A 23982-nucleotide genomic window follows, 5' to 3' on the forward strand; every position below is an offset into this window, starting at 1 on the left:
AAACCCATGGAGAAAACATACCAAGAACTATGTGAAGTGTTAGGAAGTTATTTTGCAAAGCCACTGACTATCATAGGCTGCTTCCATTTTTACAAATGGGTACAGCATGAAGAGGAGTCCAGTGCCAATTTGTGGCTGCCTTGAAAGAAGTTAGCAGGGCATTGCAAATTCAGAGGGTTCCTCCAAGATGCCTGTGGAACTGTTTAGTTTTTGGCCTCTGACACGAAGCCATCGAATGGGAGTGACTAACAAGGCAAAGCCTGGATTTCGAATCAACTTTCAAAATTGCTGCTTCGACAGAATTGGCCACCAGGGATGCCACCCACTTGAGTGACAACACCTAGGAGCACAGAGCAGCAGAAACTCAGCAGGGTGCAGTACCAACCATTGAATGCTTCTAACTACAGCATGAATGGCTACAAGGAGTTAATGTGCTGGACTCGAGAAGCCCAATGCTGCATGTGTAAGGAAGTGGGCCACACTGCCCGAAATTGCTGGGTATAACTCAAACAAAAGAAGGGGTGCCGAAAGGAGATAATTCAGAGGACAAGACACAGGTACACGCTGCCAGCCAGGGCGCAGACCAAGAGTCAGTTGGGTCTGCAACAGAAGGTAAAGGCCCAAAGTTAGCAGAGTTTTGGTTAAATGTTCTGTTGTCACAGGATGAAGCTGATAGTTTCTGGATTCTTCCCAAATTAGAGGGTAAAGATGGAAGTGGATATGGGGGCAGTGGTGTTTGATTATCAAATAAATATATAGGGAAAAGTTAAGGTGCAGTCACTGCCTGGCAAGATTATACTACAGAAATACATGCAACAAATGTTGCCACCGAAGGGCTATACACCAGTAAAAATACAGCTGGGGGACCAGTGTGCCCAACTGCCTAAGCATGTACTGAAAGGCACCTACCCTGCATTGTTTGGACACTCCAGGTTACAGCAATTCAAGTTAAATTGGGGAATGGTTAATAAACTGGCAGACTCAAAAAGAGTTTACAAGAGATTTTGGACAGGTATAAGGATGCTTTCGAGGGAACCCTGGGGAAAATAAAAAGATTAGAATTTAAACCTAGGTTGAAGTAGGAGGATCATTCAAGAAGTTTGAAGGTGCATCCAGTACCATATGCTGTCTGGTTTTCAGTGGCGGCAGAACTGAGACGGCTGGGGAACCTGAAGCATTGGAACCAGTAGCCACTACTGAATGGAACATTCCAATTGTCCCAATCATAAAAGCAGATGACGTGGTGAGAATCAATACCCACTTCCATGCATTGTGAACCTGTTCAGTGCACTGATTGGGTAAAGAAAGTCTCAAAAATTGGTCTATTGCAGGTCTATGTGCAATTGGGGGTCATGAAGGAACTCCAGTCACCATTGATGACAGTGACACATAGGAGATTATTCCACGATAAGCAACTGCTTATGTCAGCACCAGCACTGTTCCAGAGGGCCATGGGCCCAAATTTTAAGTGGATTGATGGGTGTCCAGTGTTATCTGGATGATATTTTGGTTACTTAATCCTTAGAAGAGGACCATTTGAGAAACTTAGGGGAAAAAAAACCCCTAAAAAGGTTGCAGGAATACAGTCCACATGTAAAAAGGGAGAAATGCAAGTTTTTTATTAATAAAACTCCACAGAGTACCTGAGCCATGTAATTGACGAGGAGGGTCTAAAGAAGATGCCCAAGACGATGGAGGTTATTATGAAGGCCCACAGACCAGATAATGTGTCATAATGGAGATAGTAATTTACAGGTTCCAAAAACTATGACAAGTTAGTGTCTGATCTGGCAACCTTGCATTGGTTGGGAAAAGGGTGATCACTGAAATTGACCTGGCAACATGGGTGAGGTGAAGCAAGCTCTAATAATGTCAAAAGTGTTGACTTATTTTGACCCAAGGGGCACTGCAGTTGGCATGTGACGACTCATCTTATCAGGTTGGCATTGTCCTGTCACACATCTTGCTAAATGGAGAGGAAAAGCCCATTATATTGACCTTTCTGTCCAACTTGTCCCTGCCAACCAGGTGTGCCAAACTAAACTCGTCCCATTGCGTACATTCGGCTCATATCCCACTAAACCATTCCCAGTCATATACCTGTCCAAATGTCTAAATAATGTAACTGCAACTGCATCTACCACGTCTTCTGGCAGTTCATTCCATGTATAAACTATCCTCTTTTTAAAACAAAAAGAGGTGCCCTTCAGGTCCCTTTTAAACTTTTCCCCTCTCACCTTAAACTTATGCCCTCTAGTTTTGAATACCCTTTACCCTAGGGAAAAGACCTTTGTTGTTTACCTCATTTATGCTCATCATGATTTTATAAACCTCTTTAAAGTCACCCGTCAACTTCCAATGCTTGGGAAAAATGTCTCTGCCTGTTCTTCTAACTCACACCCTCCAAGTCCCAGTAACATCCTTATAAATCTTTTCTGCACCTGTTTCAATTTAGTAACATCCTTCCTAGAGCAGGGCAACCAGAACTGTATAGAGAACTCCAAAGGTGGCCTCATCAATGTCCTGTACAGCTGCAACATGACATCTTAACTCTTATACATAATGCTCTGACCAACAAAAGTAAGCGTGTCAAATGCCGCCTTCATCACCCTATCTATCAGTGATGTCACTTCCAAAGAACTATGTACCTGAACCCCTAGGACTCTGTTCAACAACATTCCCCGAGGCCCTACCAATAACTGTGTAAATCCTGCCCAGGTTTGTCTTATCAAAATGCACACTAACAAAGGCAGAAGAGAAGTATGCCCAAGGAGAAAAAGGAAGAATTGGGTTTTGTGTTTGCTGCTAAGGAGTTCACCTATTTCCTTTATAGCAGACTCTTCGTGCTGCTGACAGATCACACCTCGCTAACCTCCAGTTTTGGCCCTTATACAGGAACATTCTCAATGGCAGCAGCACACCTGCAGAGAAAGGCACCGGTTTCTGCTTACTCATATGAAATCAATATTGACAGACAGAGAAGTACGACAATACAGGTGATTTGTCAACCACTACCCTTAAATAAGGATGCTTTCAACTGAAAATTTTATATTTTTCCCAGTGAGACCATGTGCCAGTGTTAGACAGTCAGGTGCACAATGCTATCTGGAATGACCTGGTTTTGAGCCTAGTGGTGGACTTAGTCCTGAAAAGGAAGGACTTGTCATAGAAACAGCCTAGAATTATGCCCTAACCGGTCTAAGAGGTAGGAACTGTTGTATAAGATGGGCGTTTAGTGAGGGAATGAGAATTGTTATTCCTCCCAAGTTAAGAGAAAAGGTGCTAGAACAAATGCACCAATGGCACTGCAGCAGGATGTAAATGAAACAGTCAGAAGTTACTTTTGACAGCCCTGCGTGACCTCCCAGATTGAGAAGCAAGCAGGATCATGCGAATCCGATGCAGTAGTAAGGAAGTCGCTGGCTTTATTGTTACCTCACCCAAGGAATGGCTTCAAAAAGGATTCACTAAGATGGTGACTCAACAAGTTCCGCAGGAATGCCACATGCGACGATCCAGAGCATGCTGGCATTCCTAATGTTCAAATGCCAGCTGAGAACTATGTTTGATTTACTGCGGCCTAAAGAGACAAGAGACATGATATAGCAAATTCAAAGAGGCATGAAAGGCTGAAACCTTATGGCTGAGGGTATTTCAAAGAGGACAGACTCTGTTAGCCCAGAATTATACATGTGGGGAAAAAATAGATCCCAGTGCTGCTGGTGGCTCAATCCAGACTGTTGTCATATACAGTGCAGACGAGGGATAAAACTGGTTTGGAGGGGACATGCAGACCCACCGGGTGCTCCATCTTGCCATTCAAGGAGGTCCCTCAGAACACCATATCAGTCCAGATCGGATCAGTGGTGTCGATCGAGTCACGTGTCCGACCCAGAGTTGGGCCCACCCACAGAGGAAACAATAGCAACATTGCAGGGCACAACAGCCAAAGACGGTCTTAACTGCAGAACAACAAGACCTTCCAGAAGGCAGAGAGACTACATTAGAAGGGGTTGCTGACATGAGGAGATTGTCTTTAACGTGATCAATCTCACAGGAGGATAGCAATTCCAAAGGGTCATTTTCTTTCTCCATTTTTTGCATATTTTTTGAAGATGTATATACATTAGCTATAATGCTTGCATAATAGTTATAATTGTTGGATATATAAGGGAAATATAGAAATAAAGGGAGAGGGCTGTTATCTATGTAGTTGGGAATGTTGCCACTTTATCAAAGCAGGTCAGGTGACCTGGAGTGAGGGGGGCAGTCTAAACCAACTGTGGAGCTGACAGGGAGCACAATGAAGTAGTCCCTGTTCAAGTTTACCCTCTGTCGACCTCGTGTTCTGTTTATGGTTCTCATGAACCACATTTACAATGGTCTGTAAATTACCCTGTGTCTGGATTAATTGTTAAACAATAATACCACAATGTTTCAGTTTCTAAACAGGATAGAGGTAATCGTAGTTATTTTTGACTGGATTCAGACAACGCACAAAATGGTCACAAAAGGTTAACTGATGAATCAGGCTGGACGACTAAATCATAATGGAAGGTATGAGAGATTGCTTACAAATCTCTCCCAAAATCAATTCAGTGCTATTTTGGCTAAATATATGTGGATTGAATCAAATTTCATACCTGTTACAGGGGTACTCTGATTTGAAACGTTTTCTGTTGTGACTGAACGAGTGGTCTCAGGTGTTGGCGGCTGTAGAGTGCTTTGCTGTTCTACCAGCTTGACTGCCGCTAGTGCATCAGGAGGAAAGTTCTGCATGTCCACAGAAACTAGGCAAACAAGCTGATCTGAAAACGATAAGACATTATGTGAAAACAAACTTGTTATCTATGTTTTAGAAGTCATCTTCTATGACTAGCCTTGCAATGTCTTTTGTACAAATGTATAACGGAGGCTAGTAAATATGGCAAATGGAGTTGGAGAATTTGAACAATATAATTCTGATATCCCCATAAACTATGTAAATAGTTCTTGCTTTACACCATTCCCAGGACTTTTGCTGAAGTTACAACAGTCAATTAGGAGAGCTCTGTAGAAACTAAGGTAAATTTACACAATTCACTACAAACCCGGTGTTGTGCCCCTTACAGTTTACTCTGCAACAAAATAGACTTCTATCTATTCTGCTACAATCCAATTAAAATCCTTTAAACAGTTTTTAGAATGCAAATTCTACTTTCAGCAAGTTTGACTTGAACAATTATTCAGAAATTATGATCCTCACAATTGGACTTTTAATCAAAAATATTTTTCCTGCGTACTTACACAGGAGAACTAGTCCAGTGTTGTAAGGAATTCACAGAAACATTGATATTTGTAGCTTTTCAAAGATACTTTCCTTTCACCTTTATTTGCTCACTGCAGTTTTTTAAAACTCTAATATTTATATTGTTCTGTATCTGTTAGTTTTAAAGCTGTTCTATGTTCATCCAATGTCTTTTATTCATTGACCATTCCTCAATTGAAATTCTTCATTTTGTACAAATTAGGCATCATAACACAATCAAAATCTAATTGTCCAGGCCTAGTAAAGAAATATTCCCTTTTGGAAACTAGATCTTATGGGAATCATCAAATAATATTCTGCAATCTTTGAAACCTTTTGTGGATGTAAAGTCAAGAGCAGTGCATACATTACTCAGTTTAGTGGATGGGAAGGGGTCAACTGAAAGGAAGTTTTTAAAAAAAGAATAAAAAATAAATGGAGAGAACAGAGGTGCAAGATAGAGATGAGTGATAATCAAACAGTGCCAGGAAGGAGTAGAAAATTTGGCAGAAAACTGCAGCAGAAATTATAATTTGGCAGTGCTATAATGGTAAAAACGCAAAGTTTAAAGGCCCTTTATCTGAATGCATACAGCATTTGTAACAAAATAAATGACTTGATGGCACAAATAGAAATAAGTTAATATGACTTACTACTGAGTGGTGGTTACAGAATTATCAAGACGGAGAACTCAATATTCAAGGATATTGGACATTCCAGAAAAATAAGCAAAAAAGAACAGGAGGTGGGGTAGCTTTGTTAATGAAGGGGTCATCAGTGTGGTGATGAGTGATGATATAAGTGCAACAGATCATAATGTAGAATCAGTTTATGTGCAAATAAGGAATGACAAGGGGAGGGAGTCACAAGTGAGAGCTGTCTCTCAGTAGGACAAAGTATAAAAAGAGCAAATAATGGAAACCTATCAAAAGGACACTACAACTGTCATACATGATTTTAATGTGCCTATTGAATATACAAATTAGATGGGCAACGGCAACAGAATCATATTGCGCAGGAAACAGATCCTTCCAACTCGTCTGTGCCGACCAGACATCCCAATTTGACCAAGTCCCATTTACCAACATTTGGCCCACATCTCTCTAAACTTTCATATTCGTGTACCCATCTGGATGCCTTTTAAATGTTCTAATTGTACCCATCTCCTCCACTTCCTCTGGCACCTCGTTCCATTCACGCATCACCCTCTGCTTGAAAAGGTTACCCCTCAGGTCCTTCTTAAATCTTTCCTGTCAGCTGAAAGATGAATGTCTAGAGTGCATCAAAGATTGTGTGTTGCAGCACCTACATGGGAGTAAGCTTCTTCAGGTCTAGTAATGTGTAATGAGGCAGTACAAAGAAAATAATGCACAGTTAAGGATATTCTGGTGGGGAAGCAGTTGCAACTTAGTAATATTTCTAGATCAATTTAAGGGAAAGCAACTCAGGTCTCAAACTAGTCTCCTCAACTTAAGAAGAAAGAGTTGACTAATGCAGCTGGGAAAATAGATTAAGGGAAAAAGTCAGTGATTAATAGTGGTAGACATTAAGGAAGCTATTTCATAATGTTCAGCAAGAATTTATTCCTGTTAAAAAGAACACAATGAAAAGGATAAATCACCGATTGTTAAGCAAAGGCCAAAGAAAGTCTCAAAAGCAAAAGGCAAACAAAACAACAAAACCCAGTGGTAGACCGGAAGATTGGAATTCTTTTAAGTAAACAACAGTAGATAGCTAAAAAGCAAGGAGGGAGAAGATTGGTGATGGAAGTACAATGGAAAGAAATAAAACAACAGCAAGAGCTTCTACAGGTATATGAAACTAAAGAGTAGCTAAACTAAGTGTGGGAGGATGTAAATCGGGTATCAAATAGCAGTGAGCAGGGAAATGGCAGAAAACTTAAATCAATATTGTGCATCAGCCTTCATGGGGACAACATAAAAATCCCAAAAGTTACAGATAAGCAAGATGTTAATTGGAGGAAAGATTTTATTTATAGTCTATGGCATGACGGACAGTATTTGACAAACTAACAAGACGAAAGCAAGGTAAGTTGCTCGGTACTAACAGACCACATTCAAGGGTTTTAAGGGAAGTGGCTGCAGAGACAGAGGCATGGGCCAAAACATTCCAGAATTATCTGGATTCTGAGAAGGCATCACTGGATTAGATAACTGCTACTGTGACATACCTGTTCAAGTAGGAAGAGAGACAGGTAGCAGGGAGCTATAGGTCAGTTAAACTAACATCAGTCACGTGGAAAACGCTAGAGTCCGTTATTTAGGAAGTTGCAGCAGGGCATGTGGAAAAACTTAAAATCAAAAGCAAGATATAACCAGGTATGGAGCTGGATGAACACAGCAGGCCAAGCAGCATCTTAGGAGCAGAAAAGCGGACATTTCAGGCTTAGACTCTTCATCAGAAATGGGGGAGGGGAAGAGGGTCCTGAAATAAATAGGGAGAGAAGGGGAGGTGGATCAAAGATGCATAGAGGAGAAGATAGGTGGAGGGGAGATGGAGCCAGTAAAGGTGAGCGTAGGTGGGGAGGTAGGGAAGAAACAGGTCAGTTCAGGGAGGACGGACAGGTCAAGGGGGCAGGAGGTGGTTAGCAGGTAGGAAAAGGGGGTGCGTCTGGAGATGGGAGGAGGGCATAGATGGGAGGAATGACAGGTTAGGGAGGCGGGGATGAGCTGGGCTGGTTTTGGGATGCGGTGGGGGGAGGGGAGATTTTGAGGCTTGTGAAATCCACATTGATACCCTTGGTCTGCAGAGTTCCCAAGCAGAATATAAATTGCTGTTCCTGCAACCTTCAGATGGCATTGTTGTGGCACTGCAGAAGGCCCAGGATGGACATGTCATCTGAGGAATGGGAGGAGGAGTTGAAATGGTTCACAACTGGGAGGTGTGCTGTTTATTATGTGTAGGTGTTCTGCAAAGAGGTCCCCTAGCCTCCGCTTGGTTTCCCCAATGTGGAGGAGGCCACAACGGGTACAGCAGATGCAGTATACGACATTAGGAGATGTGCAGGTGAACCTCTGCTTGACGTGGAAAGTCTTCTTGGGGCCTGGGATGGGGGTGAGGGAGGACATCTCCCCTCCTCCCAGCGCATCACAAAACCAGCCCCACTCGTCCCTGCCTCCCTAACCTGTTTTTCCCCTCACCTATCTCCTCCTCCCACCTCAAGCTGCACCCCCATTTCCTACCTACTAACCTCATCCTGCTCCCTTGACCTGTCCGTCCTTCCTGGACTGACCTATCTTCTCCCTGCCTCCCCACCTACGTTCACCTTTACTGGCTCCATCCCCACCTCTTTAACTTGTCTGTCTCCTCTCCACCTATCTTCTCCTCTATCCATCTTCGATCCCCCTCCCCCTCTCTGCCAATGTATTTCAGAACCCTCTTCTCCTCCCCCACTTCTGATGGAGGGTCTAGGCCCAAAACGTCAACTTTCCTGCTCCTAAGATGCTGCTTGGCCTGCTGTGTTCATCCAGCTCCACATCTTGTTATCTCAGATTCTCCAGCACCTGCAGTTCCTATTATCTCTGATACAAAATCAAAGTAAGCATGGTTTTGAGAAAGGGAATCTTGTTTGAAAAATGTGCTAGAACTCACTGAGGCTATATACAAGTGCAGTTGATAAAGGGAAACAGGACACACAGTATATTTGGATTTTTAGAAGGCATTTGACAGGGTGCCACATAAAACGTTATTGCACAAGTTAGGAGCTCCTGATTTTGGGGCTAACATATTAACATGGATCGAGTGCCGATTGATATTTAGAAGAGTCAGCGTTAATGGTTGTTTTTCAGATTGGAAATATGCAACTAATAGAGTGCCACAAAGGATGAGACTTCGGGCCTCAATTACTTATTACCTCTGTTACTAACTTGCAAGAGGGGCAGAGGGTAATTTATCCACATTTGTTGACAATACAATAATAGGTACGAGGGGCATGTGGTGATAAGGACATGAGGAATCTGCAAGGGAAAACAGATAGGTTGAGTGATTTGGCAAAAATTGACTGATGACATTCAACATAGGAAACTAAGAGGTCATGCACTTTAGTAGGAAGAATTAAAGGCAGAATATTTAAATGGAGAGTGACTCCAAATATATGCAGCACAGAATGATCTGGGTGTTCTTGTACATGAAGCACCAATGGTTATTAGGTAGATACACAAGCAACAAGTAATTAAGGACAAACAGAATTTCAGCCTGTTATTAGCAGTTTAGAGTTTAAAAACAGTAAACTATATAGGGTGTTATGAAGCCATACCTGGAATACTGTGCACAACTTTGGGTTGCGTATTTAAGAAATGAGAAATTGGCATTGGAGTCAATTAAAAGCGATTCACTCCACTGATCCCCGAGATGAAGGGCTGACTTATCAAGAACAGCTAAAAAGGTTAGGTAGATTAAGCCTTTATTCATTTGAGTTTAGATGAATGAAAGGTAATCTTGTTGAAATATACAAGATTCTGATGGCGTTTAACAGGATAGATGTTGAGAAGATCTTTCTGTTAGTGGGGCCTTTTCAAATTAGGGTAGGTGGTCGCAAAGTAAGGGGCACTCATTTGAAACAGATGGAAAAGAATTTCTTCTTCCAGAGGGTAGTGAATGTCTGAAATTTTCTACCCCAGACGGTTGTGAAGGCTAAATTACTGAAAGCATTTAAAGGAGGTAGATAGTTGTTTGAAATATCAGGGGTGTTGACAGCTGCGCTGAACTAGCACCAAGAGGAGTTGAGGCCTGGGGCAATTAATCAGTCATGATCTTGAGCAGCAGGGCAGCTTTGAGGAGTGAAATGGCCAACTCCTGTTTCTAATTCTTATGGTACCACTTTTCAAAGTAATAATTACACAGGGAATAAAAAAAACTTGTATTAATGTGTATTACTTTCAAAGTAACATCTCAACACATCATAAGGCGGATGACTGCCATTCTGCATAAAAAGAAAAACAGGTATCAGTCAACATCTTTAAATCATTACTCACCAATACTTCTCTCCACTTTGATAATCTTGGTGCAAGTCACCTCTCCCAGACTCGACAACATATACAGAGCTTCCAGACTGGCCAATAACAGCAAGATATCTTGGACAGACAAATGGTTCACAATCTCTCGATAGGCTTCCTGTTCCACACACTCACAGATAATATCAACATTCTCCTCAATTTTGCAAAGATTAGCCAAGATTTCCATTCCTTAGAAGGAAATGATTGCTTTTAGTGCAGAACTTGGAAAGAGCTTCACACAATAGAATTGGATAAGACAAAAAATTATTTCAATAAAACTAAACAATTGTCCTAATTTGGAGGTAAACTATCAAAATTAAGAATGCTGCATATGCTACAAATCTGAAAAATCTAGGAAAAATCCTGAAGATACTCAAATCAGGCAATATCTGCAGGGAGAGCCATGAAATTGACAATTTATATTCATAACCTAGACTTGAAAACAGCAGCTTTGTTTCTCTCTCACAGACACTACCTGATAGAAAGTACTTGAGATTATTTAGATATAGGTTCAGTTTAGATACACCAATGCTGGTTGAGGAATAAAATATAGTAAGAGGTCAAATTACTTCCTTGCATTATGACCCATGTGTGCTTGTACACCTACTTCAGTACTTTATCTTTGAGCCTTTATTTAAACAACCACCTGTTGCTTTCTCGCACTTTGTTCATTTTTGATAACCTCTCAGTCAAAATATTAATCGTAAAAACAATTCTAATGCAAACCTTTATAAAAGCAATTATAACTTCTTTAATCAACCTGTATGGACACGCCTTCGGGACAGTAGGATTTGAACACAGATCAAAGTTTTACTTCCCATTTTCAATGTCATTTCTTCATTCTATTTTTAAACTAATTTTCTTTAATTTAGGTTCTTTATAAACACACCTCCCACATACTTCAGTATGTGGAAAACGAAAAGGTCTGAAATCCAATTCTGCTGCATTTACACAAGTCATAACAATGTATCTATTTGTCTTTTTTAAAAACTGCCAATAATGTAGCCTTCAGTCCTTTGGATGTTAGAGCTATATCTTCAGTTGCAGATGTCAGACCTCAACATACAGCCAATTACAACTCATTTGAATAATGATGGTGTACAAAAAGATAATAAGATTCCTTTTTCAAAGTAAACCACACAAGCTAAGTAAAGCACAGCAGCATTAAATCACCAATGCAGAAGGAGTATGTTTCTCACGTGACATCCATGTAATTAAAGGAAATCTGCAAACACCAGGGCAAGGACATTCTCCTTTCTGTGCTTTCAAACATTCAGGACAGTACTGGGACAGTAAACAAAAATGCAATCTGAGCCTTTATTCAATCCATCAGTCAATCCAAGTAACGTTTCAAATAATCAAAACATATATATTTCATGATTTTAAAAGGCTGTTAGCAAACAGCAAAGTTCTTGAGACCTGCTTCACTGGGACTGGAGTGTAGCACAGGAGGGCTATTGGTTTATCTGCGGCACCTCAGATCTGCTGACCTGTCAAAGCGTAACTGTCAATAGATGCATTAGAGCATAGAACATAGAACATAGAAAAGTACAGCACATTTCAGGGCCTTTGGCCCACAATGTTGTGCTGTGGAATAATCCTAATCCAAAACTAAAATAACCTAACCTACATTCCCCTCAATTCACTGCTGTCCATGTGCATGTCCAGCAGTTGCTTAAATGTCACTAATGACTCCACTTCCACGACTACCACTGGCAAAGCATTCCATGTGCTCACAACTCTCTGGGTGAAGAACCTCCCTCTGACGTCTCCTCTATACCTTCCTCCTAACACCTTAAAACTATGACCCCTTGTGGCAGTCAATCCTGCCCGGAGGAAAAGTCTCTGGCTATCAACTCTATCCATGCCTCTCATTACCTTGTACACCTCGATCAGGTCACCTCTCTTCCTCCTTCTCTCCAGAGAGAAAAGTCCGAGCTCAGTCAACCTCTCCTCGTAAGACAAGCCCTCCAGTCTAGGCAGCATCCTGGTAAACCTCCTTTGCACCCTCTCCAAAGCCTCCACATCTTTCCTATAATAGGGCGACCAGAACTGGACACAATATTCCAAGTGTGGTCTCACCAGGGTTTTGTACAGCTGCAGCATAACCTCATGGCTCTTAAACTCAATCCCCCTGTTAATGAAAGCCAAAACACCATATGCTTTCTTAACAACCTTATCCACCTGGGTGGCAACTTTGAGGGAGCTATGCACTTGAACACCAAGATCCCACTGTTCCTCCACACTGCCGAGAATCCTGCCTTTAATCCTATATTCAGCATTTAAGTTCGACCTTCCAAATTGCATCACTTCGCATTTATCCAGGTTGAACTCCATCTGCCATTTCTCAGCCCAGCTCTGCATATTGTCAATGTCTCGTTGAAGCCTGCAATAGCCCTCGATACTATCAACGGCACCTCCGACCTCTGTATCATCAGCAAACATACTAACCCACCCCTCAACCTCCTCATCCACAAAATTTATAAAAACTACAAACAACAGAGGCCCAAGAACAGAGCCCTGCGGGACACCACTCAGCACTGACCTCCAGGCAGAATACTTACCATCTACAACCACTCTCTGCCTCCTGCAGCCAACCAATTTTGAATCCAGACACCCAAATCACCCTGTATCCCATACCTTCTGACTTTATGAATGAGCCTGCCGTGGGGAACCTTATCAAATGCCTTGCTGAAGTCCATTAGGCAATCCAATAAAATGATCATTTAAAAACACAGAACCTCCATATAACTTATTCAACACATCATATACAAAACTGTATGTTTCAACCTGCAGACAAGAAGACTTACCTCTAATTCGAAACCACTTGTCTGAAGAGAAAAGACATTTTGTAACGGTGTGAAAAATCACCTGGGTACTTTGGAAGTCAATGGGATCCAACTGCAGCTGAAAAGAAAAGTAAACTTAAGAACCTTGCAATCAAGGCTGTTTTGAATAAATCACATTATGGATGTTAAATGTGAATCATTTGGCATGCCTGAATTCAACCAATAAAAACTGAACAGGATGGGATTTGTTAAATTTGTATCAGAGATAATGGGAACTGCAGATGCTGGAGAATCCAAGATAATAAAATGTGAGGCTGGATGAACACAGCAGGCCCAGCAACATCTCAGGAGCATGCTGGGCCTGCTGTGCTCATCCAGCCTCACATTTTATTATCTGGGATTCGTTAAATAATTGGTTAAGGGACTTGAACTCAGCAGGTGAAATTAGGTTCTATTGAACCACACAATCTACCATATAAACTCCCTCAATTGCACAGCAACTTAGTAATTTTACTCAAACTGTTAAAGACAAAGTGCAAGAAAAGCAAGAACTGCTTGAGAAATCCTTCTTGAGTGTTGGGGTTTTAAGCCCATATTTGACAGGCATTAATTTGTGCTTTTATCTAATTAAAGGAACTACAGCCCCACCCCCACTGCCTTCAAACTGCAAAGAAATTTTATCGCTTAGTTATAAAGCAAGAAATTATAAGAAAACATTGACAAGAATGACAAATTTGAAATCAGTGTCAGAATGGTAATCTTTACTTGGAGTTATTAAATTTGAATTATTTTGTAATTATAGTTTGTTACCATCAAAAACCGATTTGATTCATTGGGAGTGGACTTCATTAGAGTTTCCAGAAAGCTTTAAACAATCAGATACATTGGAAACCACAACCATCTTATTTATGATTTAAGCATTCATCGGATAGGAGAGTACTAGATTTTCAAAACCGACAATTACAATAAACATCTAATACTTGAGATTATCTAAATTTCTTGAGAATATTGTTAGTCCAGTTGTCTGATGCCAATTACGGTTTACCAAGTTTCAGCATTGTCATACCATTTATTTGCAATATCAACCAATTATGATAAAAAAAAATTTAGATTTAGAACTGATAGCATTTCTATTATGGGATTAGGATTGTATTTCTCCTCTCACCTTTGCTTCTTCACCTTGCCCATTTTCTCTTGAACAATGAAGGAATAAATTTTTTCAATTTTGAAATGTGAAGTGTAACCTTAAAAACTAGCATCTTTGCATTTGTCCCTCAACTTCTTTTTATGGTGACATACCTTCTGTCGTTCACATTAAGCATATAGCATATTAATGTCCCTCAAAATCATTTAGTCAAAATTGTGGGAGGTTCTTTCTCCTTTTTAAAAACTGTTCAAGTCCAATTACAGTACATTAGTTCTCCAAATAACCAGAAAGTAAGTCACTGCTGCAACATTCATCTTCACGGTAATGTCTAAGCTCCCTCAGTTGGGCATCTTTATTCGGGTGGGGAAAATGTAAATGTACAAAGTATGTTTGTCTGTAAGAGACTGAAGGCTAATATGCAGATGCAGCAAGCTATTAAGGAGACGAATCAAAAGTTGTGCTTTAGTGCAAGAGGATTTAAGTACAGGAGCAGTTACGCCTTACTTCAGTTGTACAAGAGCTTGTTAGAGCCCTCTTGGAGTTCTGCAATCAATTTTGGTCTACTTGTCTCAGGAAAGATATTACTGCCAGAGGGAGTGCAACGAAGGTTCGCCAGATTTGTTCACAGGATGGCGGGCCTAACTTATGAAGCAAGTTTGGGCAAATTGGGCCAGCATTCTCTAGAATTTTGAAGAATGAGAAGTGATTTCACTGAAACCTATAAAGCACAAAAAGTGATAGGTAGGATAGGTGGAGGTCAGATGGTTCCCCTGGTTAGGGAGTCTGGGACAAGGCACAATTTAAAAATATGCAGAAGTCACTTTGATTGGAGGTGAGACATTATTTTACTTAAGATGGTTGTGAACATTTGGAATTTTCTACCACAGATGTTTTATGGAGGCTCAGTCTTCAAGTTTGTTTAAGGTAAAGACTGATAGATTTCTGATTACTAATGGCATACAGGGTTGAGGATAGGATGAGTAAAAGGCAATGATCTCATTGAATAGTAGGGCAGGCTCAACAAGCTGAATGATCTACCATGGTACTTATGTTCCTTTCAGTCACTTGAGTTTTGATCACACTCAACCATACAGTATGTACTTTGAGATTTCCTGAAGGTTCAGCGCAATGACAGTCAGTGTCACGTACGCACATACACTTCACTAACAAAATGCATCTTAGCAGAAGTATATTTTCAGTTCATGGTAATTTCTGTCATTTTGCCAATTTGACTGGAATACCACCGTAGTTAGAAAATGAAAAACACCACATTTTGTTTTACTGTCTGAGTCAGTCAATCTGAAAATTTTTACTATTCAATCTCTAAGCATGCGAATACCACAACTTTGGGCTTAACAATGAAACCCAGTGTGCATGTGAAATGGATAGTCTAATTTCTTACGTGCTCACAAATGTGTTTTCATTTTTGAAAAGACAGGACACATGTCATATAGAGAAACAAGGCTACGTTTTTGTTTAAAAACAGAATGGAAATCAACAGATTGAAATGTCTACCGAACACCCTTCGATTTCTCAGGTTCACACAGGAAAATAACAAGGTATAAGCCCAATTAGCAGACTAAGTATGTTTTTGTACAGTGGTGGAACGAGTGGTAGCTAAACTTAAAACAAGGTCTGCTGTGCTTTCCTTCTGCACCAGTCTTTTGCAGATTGTCCTTTTGCAGAACCATAGGATTCATGTGCTTGCCTCTATAACTTTGTGCATTCAGAACTAGCAAGAACCAATCACACAGCTGTAACACCTGTAGGTGCCTCCACCTGAGTTTGATGAATGAAGCCATTTGTACCTCATGAGAGAATGTTTGCAGGACGATAAGAAATGCTCATTTTCACAAGCTGATGTGGAGAAGAAGAAAAGCCACATTCTACCATTGAATTAGTTGCAGATAATCTCGTTTTCACAAATTTCCATATTTTGATGGTGTTAGCCCTTGTACAGAGAATTAGACTTAATCTCTATATCTTGATTATAAATTACCCGAAATTCTTCCTTGTTCAAATTTAGAAATCTGAAGTCTTGAAAGGTCCGGCACACAAGTTAAAATAATTACAGCTAGAAGTTGCATTTAAATAGAAGTGATGTGCATATCTTTGCTTTTGAGCCCAGCCAAGACATCTAAGCAATTTCCTCACCACTTTCTCATCCCTAACACTCACGGTTGAAATCTAGCTCTGGACTGGATTGAGCAGTAATAATACAAGCTAATAATAAAAGACTACCTTTGGATGAAGAATGAGAACAAATGGCAGTGACTAGTAAGAAACTTTTATTAATTTGAATGTCATTACTGTTTCAATGAAATGCTCAGCGTGAATGATCTATAATTTTGCTGTGTGGTACAGATAATCTTAGAAAAATCAGGTGTCCTTAAGTTTCATCCAATTATCAGAGATGTCCACATTTTACAAAGCCAAGACATTCAATAATGAATGGCTAGATTCACTAATTGAATGACAAAAACACAGCTGCATTGTCTTACCTCTGCCATCACATTCCCCAGTGTTTCCAGTCCCATTTGCTTAAGTGAGACATGTCTATTGTGAGCACATAACAGCAGAAACCGCAGGCACGTTCGGTTAGCTAGCAGCTTGGCATTTCCTTCTTCCAAGGATAGATTGTGGATAATAACAGCTATCTGCAGCACCCTTTGCCCTTCCAGATCATTAATGCCCAATTTCTGTGGAGGGTGGAACAAGACAGAGTCCCATCGATCATCGCTAGCAGCTTCTAGGGTGGAGGGGCAAAGATTGAAACAAAATTATGAAATTCAGTCATTGCTGTATAGGGTGGCTGCCTATCCATTATAAATGGTGTAACATTTAGCAGTTCTAGTATCTGTTAGGTAGCTAATTAAACATGAAGTGTTAATCATGGAAAGAAATTTAACTACATTATTGATCATAACCAGCACTAAATAGGACTGATCATAAAGCATTCACGCCTATTAAGTGATATGAATAACACCAAAAGACATTGGAGCAGAAACATGCCATTCAGCCAACATGTCTGCTCTGCCATTCCATGAGATCACGGCTGATCTGATAATCCTCAGCGTCACTTTCCTGCCTCCACCCCATAAACCACTATTTCCCTTACTGATCTCAGCTCCGAATACATATAAGGACTCCAGTCGTGATAGCCCTCTGTGGTAAAAAGTTCCACAGACTGTGCCACCCGAGAAGAATTTCCACCTCATGTGTCTTAAATGTTCAACCCACATTCACAGTTTCAGCATTTAATTTTTTAAAAAGTTAAAAACATTAGTTGAATTGAAGACCAAGCCAATAAACTACTCCATGGTAAGCTTCAAAGAAACAGTTCTAATTTCCTTCTTTGCTGTAAAGACATATGTCTCTACCTTTGATGTAAACACAATAAAGAGCTTTGGGAACAGAGAAGGGCCATGGGATTCGTCTTGTATTTTACAGCAAATAATTCAAAAGGCATAAAAGCTGTTCTTGTTAAATATCTAACAGTTTTTCAGGTATGGAATACACCGTTTTAAAAAAAACTTAGAATGAAAATCTAGACTATATTTTCACTAAATTTTTATTGTATGCTTCATTTTCTTCTTCTGTAAATAATTCTCTAATATTATTTTTGTGAAAAGACCACAGTTGCAAGTTTTAACTACATACAGTTAGCTGACATTTCAACCCAGAATAAGTAACACTCCCACTCTGAGCAAAATCTCACCAAATATCATACTGGAAACAATAAACAAATCAGAAAGCAATATTTCAACATGGTATAGCACAGAATATTGGATTCCAGATGTATAACGTGTATAATAGTAATTTAACTGTCATTACAGGGATTATCAAGTAATGGCTAGGAGAATTCCAATGTCTCCTTATAAACGTAACATGAATAACTACAGGATGTACTTGTCCTTTTAGGGGAAAGTGGCTTATGGAATGTAAAAGTACACATATGAATGAGGAGCACAAAGTATCATTTGGCACCTGCAGTCAGCTCTGCCATTCAGCTGAATAGTCCTCATTCCTGCTGCCTACCCAATAACTTTCATCCCTTTATAATCTATCAACTATTGCCTTAAAAATATTCATTTTTTATGTTTCCACTGCCTTTTGAGGAAGAGCTCCAAAAGAAAAAAAATTCTTGGAGAAAATAAAGAGTTCTCATCTTAATGAGAAGTTTTTTTTTCAAAAATAAATGATCTCAAAAAGTGAACTAGTTCATCAGTTCTGACCTACCCCACTGAGTAACTGAACTGGTGCTACTTCCATGGGGAGTTATTGTGTTAGTGCCTTTTGTTCTTCATGTAGGCAGTTCTGCACAATTACTTCTATACTGCTATCAGGACTTTTTGACGAACTGGCACCAGTGTTATTAACATATTAATGAATTGCTTCCAAAATGAAACACACAAGATGCCCGGCTTCAATAAGGAATACCTGTCCAAGATTGAATAAAATCAGTCTACAAACAACAATAAAAAAAATGAAATGTTAATCAGCTTTTCAACTTGTATCCAACTGTTTTTAGTAGAGAACATACATGTTTAAATTTTTGATGCTTAATACTATATCAAATGAACTAATTACTTGCCTTCAGAAAATTGGGTGCAAAACTGCACCGAAGTCATCTTACGACAGTTCTGACAGGATCATTAAACTTAAAAGCATTAAAATCAGTTTAAAAATCATAGCCCTCTTCTCCTGTCGGCACTGCACCATCTAATCTTGTTTATGGAAAGCCAGGGAATTTTTTGAAGTTGTCACATCCTACTTGTAATTGGAGATACTATATTAGCTTGGCTAATTTAACATTTTCCATACAATTAGAACAGCTGTTGAGATCAAAGTCTTCCCTTGAAATCAAGTCTAATATCCACCTCCTTAAAATTCCCCCCATTTTCTTGCTTCCCCTCCCAATATTCCAGAATTAGTATTTCTTCTTGGATTGTCTGCCAAGATCCAATCACAATACCACAACCTTTACCATGGGTCAGGCAAGGAAGCAGGTTTTCAAATCCACCCCTGTTAGAACAGGGATTGAATGTCACAACAACTAGATGATAAGGTTCTCCTTTACTGACCTGGTTAGTAAGGAGATGTTGGCTGAGATTCCTCCAAAGTTGTGAAGGGTAAAGACAGCAGCACGAGAGGCGGACGAATCAATGAAGGATGGGTCAGTTCCAGTGGTAGTCAAAATGGAAAATTTAGAAGAAACAGCCTTCTGAACCAATAAATCCCCACAGTAGCTGAATATTTATGCCTGTGCTGGCTCTTGCTGCACCTGCTCAGCAACTTTGTCTTACCTTTAGACTTTTGACTTTTGTCTCCGATAAGCTCTCGTACTTCGTGGTCTTCAACTGTTTCTTTCCAAAACTGTTAACAATATTAAGTGAGTTTTAAGCTTTAGAATTGTTGTGCAGGATCAAATCAAAAAAAAATTACAACCATTTACTTTACACAGTCAATACACTACCCTCGTAGGTGTTTCATAAATGTTTTAAAGAGAATACCATCCCAGGAATGCAATTGAGTGAACGTCCGTTGCACTTCCTCTCTGGCAAGTATACAGTCTGTGCCCCTACCCACAGGGGTCTCTCTTTATCCCTGTCTGTGTCCCTCACACCCCAACACTGCTCCTCCTCACTGGTAAAAATCAAGAAACTCAATAATCATGCTCGATATCCCAGGAGATCTTTCCTCAGTCAGCCCATTCTGCTGGGGCTTGAAACCCCTCTTAAAAATCTGCAGTGATATCTATTGTCAGCACTATTATCTGCTCTTCTTTCTGAGTATGGTGGAGTTCCCTCCCGACAGTAACTACCTCTTCCTGGGGTACTATACCAATTGAGGCAAGCAGCCATTGTAGGCATCTGTTTGCTGTTGCCCTATGAAATCAAATACCCTGAGAACTACTTTCTCCTGAGAGGAAACCATGAGTGTGCCAGCATCAAGTGCATTTACAGCTTCTACAATGAGTGTAAAAGACAGTACAGGTATAGCCTTCCTTAGGCAAAGGGGCCAAAACTATACAAAACTCCAAGCATGGTTTAATCACGTTGTACACAAGTGAAGCAAGGCATCTTTCCTCCAACACCAAAATCCAAGGTAAAGGCTAACATACTACTTGCATTCCAAATTACTTGATGCACCTGCAAGCTAGCTTTCAGTGACTTATGAACAAGGATACCTAACTCCTTTCAGATAGATATCAACAGATAACAATCTCTTACCATTGAAGTAGTATTTTGCATCTTTGTTCCTCTACCTCTCACTTACACACATTCCATTTCACCTGCCATGCTTTTGTTCACTTAGTCTGTCTAATCCTTTAAGTTTCTTCACATCCTCCTTACAAATCAAATTCTCACCAAGTTCTGTATTTGCAAACTTGGAAATATTGCAATTAGTCGTCTCACTCAAAATCATTATTATAAACCGTAAAAAGCTCAGAAAGCAAATTCCTGTGATAGCCGATTGGTCACAGCCTGCTAGCTTTACTCCTGCTCTGCTTTTTGTTGGTTAACTAATCCTCAATCCACGTGAGTATATTAACTCCTATTCCATGCAATTTAATTTTATTTACTAATCAGCTTTGTGGAATGTTTTGGATAAAAGCTTCTAGAAAACCAAAATATACTACATTTGCTGGTTTCCTTTTATTGAATCTACACATAACATGCTCAAAAACTCTCAGGCTTGTCAAACATTATTTTCCTTCATAAATCTAACTTGACTCTACCCAATCAGAATTATTTTCTAAATATCCAGTAATCATACCCTTTGTAATAAATTCGGTTTTTTCTTTAGCACCAAGGCTTCAAGTCGGTACTTCGCCAGTTTCTCTTCCCTTTCTAACTGTGGGGTTACATTTTCAGACTTCCAATTTCAGACACCATTGCCGAACTTATAACCAGTTACTTAAACAATTTTATGCTACAAGTAGAATTATGCACTTGCGTAGGGAGATTACATGCGGGCTTTACAATGGATTGGTCAGACCAAACCATATTCAATTCTGATCATCATGCCACAAGCAGATTCATGTAATAGAAAGGGTTTGAAAATTAACAGCAAGACTGTCCACAGGAGGGAATGAGCTATGAAGAGAAGTTACAACAACTCAATCTACAGCTTGAACACAGAAAGTAGAAAGAAGAGTAAGCCATTAGGCCTTTCAAGCCTGCTTCGCCATTCATATTACTCAGGATCCTATTCCCGATTTCATCCCAAACCCTTTGTTCCTTTTCATCAAAAAAACTATATCTAATTCCTTCAAAAAAAAAACTCAATTATTTTTGCCTCAACTGCATTTTGCGACAGAGAATTTCACTGGTTCACCACTCTCTCGGTGAAGACATTACATCTAAATGGATGTGAGTTTGCTCGCTGAGCTGGAGGGTTAGTTTTCAGACGTTTCGTCACCATTCTAGGTAACATCATCAGTGAGCCTCTGACGAAGCGCTGGTGTTATGTCCCGCTTTCTATTTATCTGGTTAGGTTTCCTTGGGTTGATGATATCATTTCCTGTTCTTTTTCTCAGGGGATGGTAGATTGGCTCCAAATCAATGTGTTTGTTGATGGAATTCCGGTTGGAATGCTATGCTTCTAGGAATTCTCGTGCATGTCTCTGTTTGGCTTGTCCTAGGATGGATGTGTTGTCCCAATCAAAGTGGTGTCCTTCCTTATCTGTATGTAAGGATACGAGTGATAGTGGGTCATGTCGTTTTGTGGCTAGTTGATGTTCATGTATCCTGGTGGCTAGCTTTCTGCCTGTTTGTCCAATGTAGTGTTTGTCACAGTTCTTGCAAGGTATTTTGTAGATGACGTTCGTTTTATTTGTTGTCTGTATAGGGTCTTTTAAGTTCATTAGCTGCTGTTTTAGTGTGTTGGTGGGTTTGCGGGCTACCCTGATGCCAAGAGGTCCGCGTAGTCTGGCAGTCATTTCAGAAATGTCTTTGATGTAGGGGAGAGTGGTTATGGTTTCTGGGCCCGTTTTGTCTGTTTGTTTGGGTTTGTTGCTGAGAAATCGGCGGACTGTGTTCATTGGGTACCCGTTCTTTTTGAATACGCTGTATAGGTGATTTTCTTCTGCTCTTCATAGTTCCTCTGTGCTGCAGTGTGTGGTGGCTCATTGGAATAATGTTCTAATGCAGCTTCGTTTGTGGGTGTTGGGATGGTTGCTCCTGTAGTTCAGTATTTGGTCCGTATGTGTTGTTTTCCTGTAGACGCTGGTTTGAAGTTCCCCATTGACTGTTCGCTCTACTGTGACATCTAGGAATGGCAGTTTGTTGTTGTTTTCCTCCTCTTTTGTGAATGTTATGCCAGTAAAGGGTATTATTGATGGTCTTGAAGGTTTCCTCTAATTTGTTTGTTTAGTGATGACAAAGGTGTCATCCACGTAGCAGACCCAAAGTTTGGGTTGGATGATTGGCAGAGCTGTTTGTTCGAGTCTCTGCATTACTGCCTCTGCTAAGAACCCTGATATCGGAGATCCCACGGGTGTACCGTTGGTTTGTCTGTAGGTTTTGTTATTGAAAGTGAAGTGGGTGGTAAGGCATAGGTCCACTAGCTTGATGATGTTGTCCTTGCTGATGAGGTTGGCGGTGTCTGGTGTATGTGCCTTCTGTTCTTCTAATAGTGTAGTCAGTGTTTCTTTGGCCAGGTTGATGTTGATGGAAGTGAACAGGGCTGTTACGTCAAAGGAGACCATTATTTCATCCTCTTCTATCTTGGTGTCTTTGATGGTGTTCAGGAATTCTTGGGTGGAGCGAATGGAGTGGTGGGAGTCTTCTACTAGGTGTTTTAGTCTTTGCTGTAGTTCCTTGGCTAATCTGTAGGAATTTTTGGTAGTCCATAGAAGCTTGGTGTGTTGGATCCATCTGATTTCATTTTTTGGAAGTCTCTCTTGTTTAATTCTCCATATTTTTGAAGTTTTTTGAGTAAGGCTGTGATTCGGTTCTCTAGTTGTGGGGTCGGGTCTATCGCCACCTGTTGGTAAGTGTTGGTATCTGCAGGCAGTGCGTTCGCTTTCTCAATGTAGTCTGTTCGGTTTAAGATGACTACTCAAAAAAGATAAAAACATCGTTATCCTACCTGCAGACAAAGGACGCTTGACAGTCATCTTAAACCGAACAGACGACATTGAGAAAGCGAACGCACTGCTTGCAGATACCAACATTTACCAACAGGTGGCGATAGACCCGACCCCACAACTAGAGAACCGAATCACAGCCTTACTCAAAAAACTTCAAAAATCTGGAGAATTAAACAACAGAGACTTCCAAAAAATGAAACCAGATGGATCCAACACGCCACGCTTCGACGGACTACCAAAAATTCACGAACCAGAAGGCCCCCTCAGGCCCATAGTGTCGCTACCTGGAACACCAGCCTACAGATTAGCCAAGGAACTACACCAAAGACTAAAACACCTAGTAGCAGACTCCCACCACTCCATTCACTCCACCCAAGAATTCCTGAACACCAAAGACACCAAGGTAGAAGAGGATGAAATAATGATCTCCTTTGACGTAACAGCCCTGTTCACATCCATCAACATCAACCTGGCCAAAGAAACACTGACTACACTATTAGAAGAACCGAAGACACATACACCAGACACCGCCAACCTCATCAGCAAGGACAACATCATCAAGCTAGTGGACCTATGCCTCACCACCCACTTCACTTTCAATAACAAAACCTACAGACAAACCAACGGTAGACCCATGGGATCTCCGA

General features: G+C 40.4%; 1 protein-coding gene across 2 annotated transcripts in view; it reads right to left on the bottom strand.

Moving 5' to 3' along the window:
• The window catches only part of LOC125462759 (AT-rich interactive domain-containing protein 2-like), a 226919-nt gene that overhangs the window by 62086 nt on the left and 140851 nt on the right, over positions 1-23982 (bottom strand). For both annotated transcript variants that reach the window (XM_048553095.2, XM_048553096.2), the window contains exons 7-11: positions 19545-19614; positions 16740-16987; positions 13113-13209; positions 10282-10491; positions 4644-4808 (exon numbers count right to left, since the gene is read on the bottom strand). In XM_048553095.2, the coding sequence (XP_048409052.1) occupies positions 4644-4808; positions 10282-10491; positions 13113-13209; positions 16740-16987; positions 19545-19614 (790 nt within the window). The remainder of the gene's footprint in view (positions 1-4643; positions 4809-10281; positions 10492-13112; positions 13210-16739; positions 16988-19544; positions 19615-23982) is intronic.

The sequence above is a fragment of the Stegostoma tigrinum genome, chromosome 21 (assembly GCF_030684315.1).
Source record: "Stegostoma tigrinum isolate sSteTig4 chromosome 21, sSteTig4.hap1, whole genome shotgun sequence".
NCBI lineage: Eukaryota > Metazoa > Chordata > Chondrichthyes > Orectolobiformes > Stegostomatidae > Stegostoma > Stegostoma tigrinum.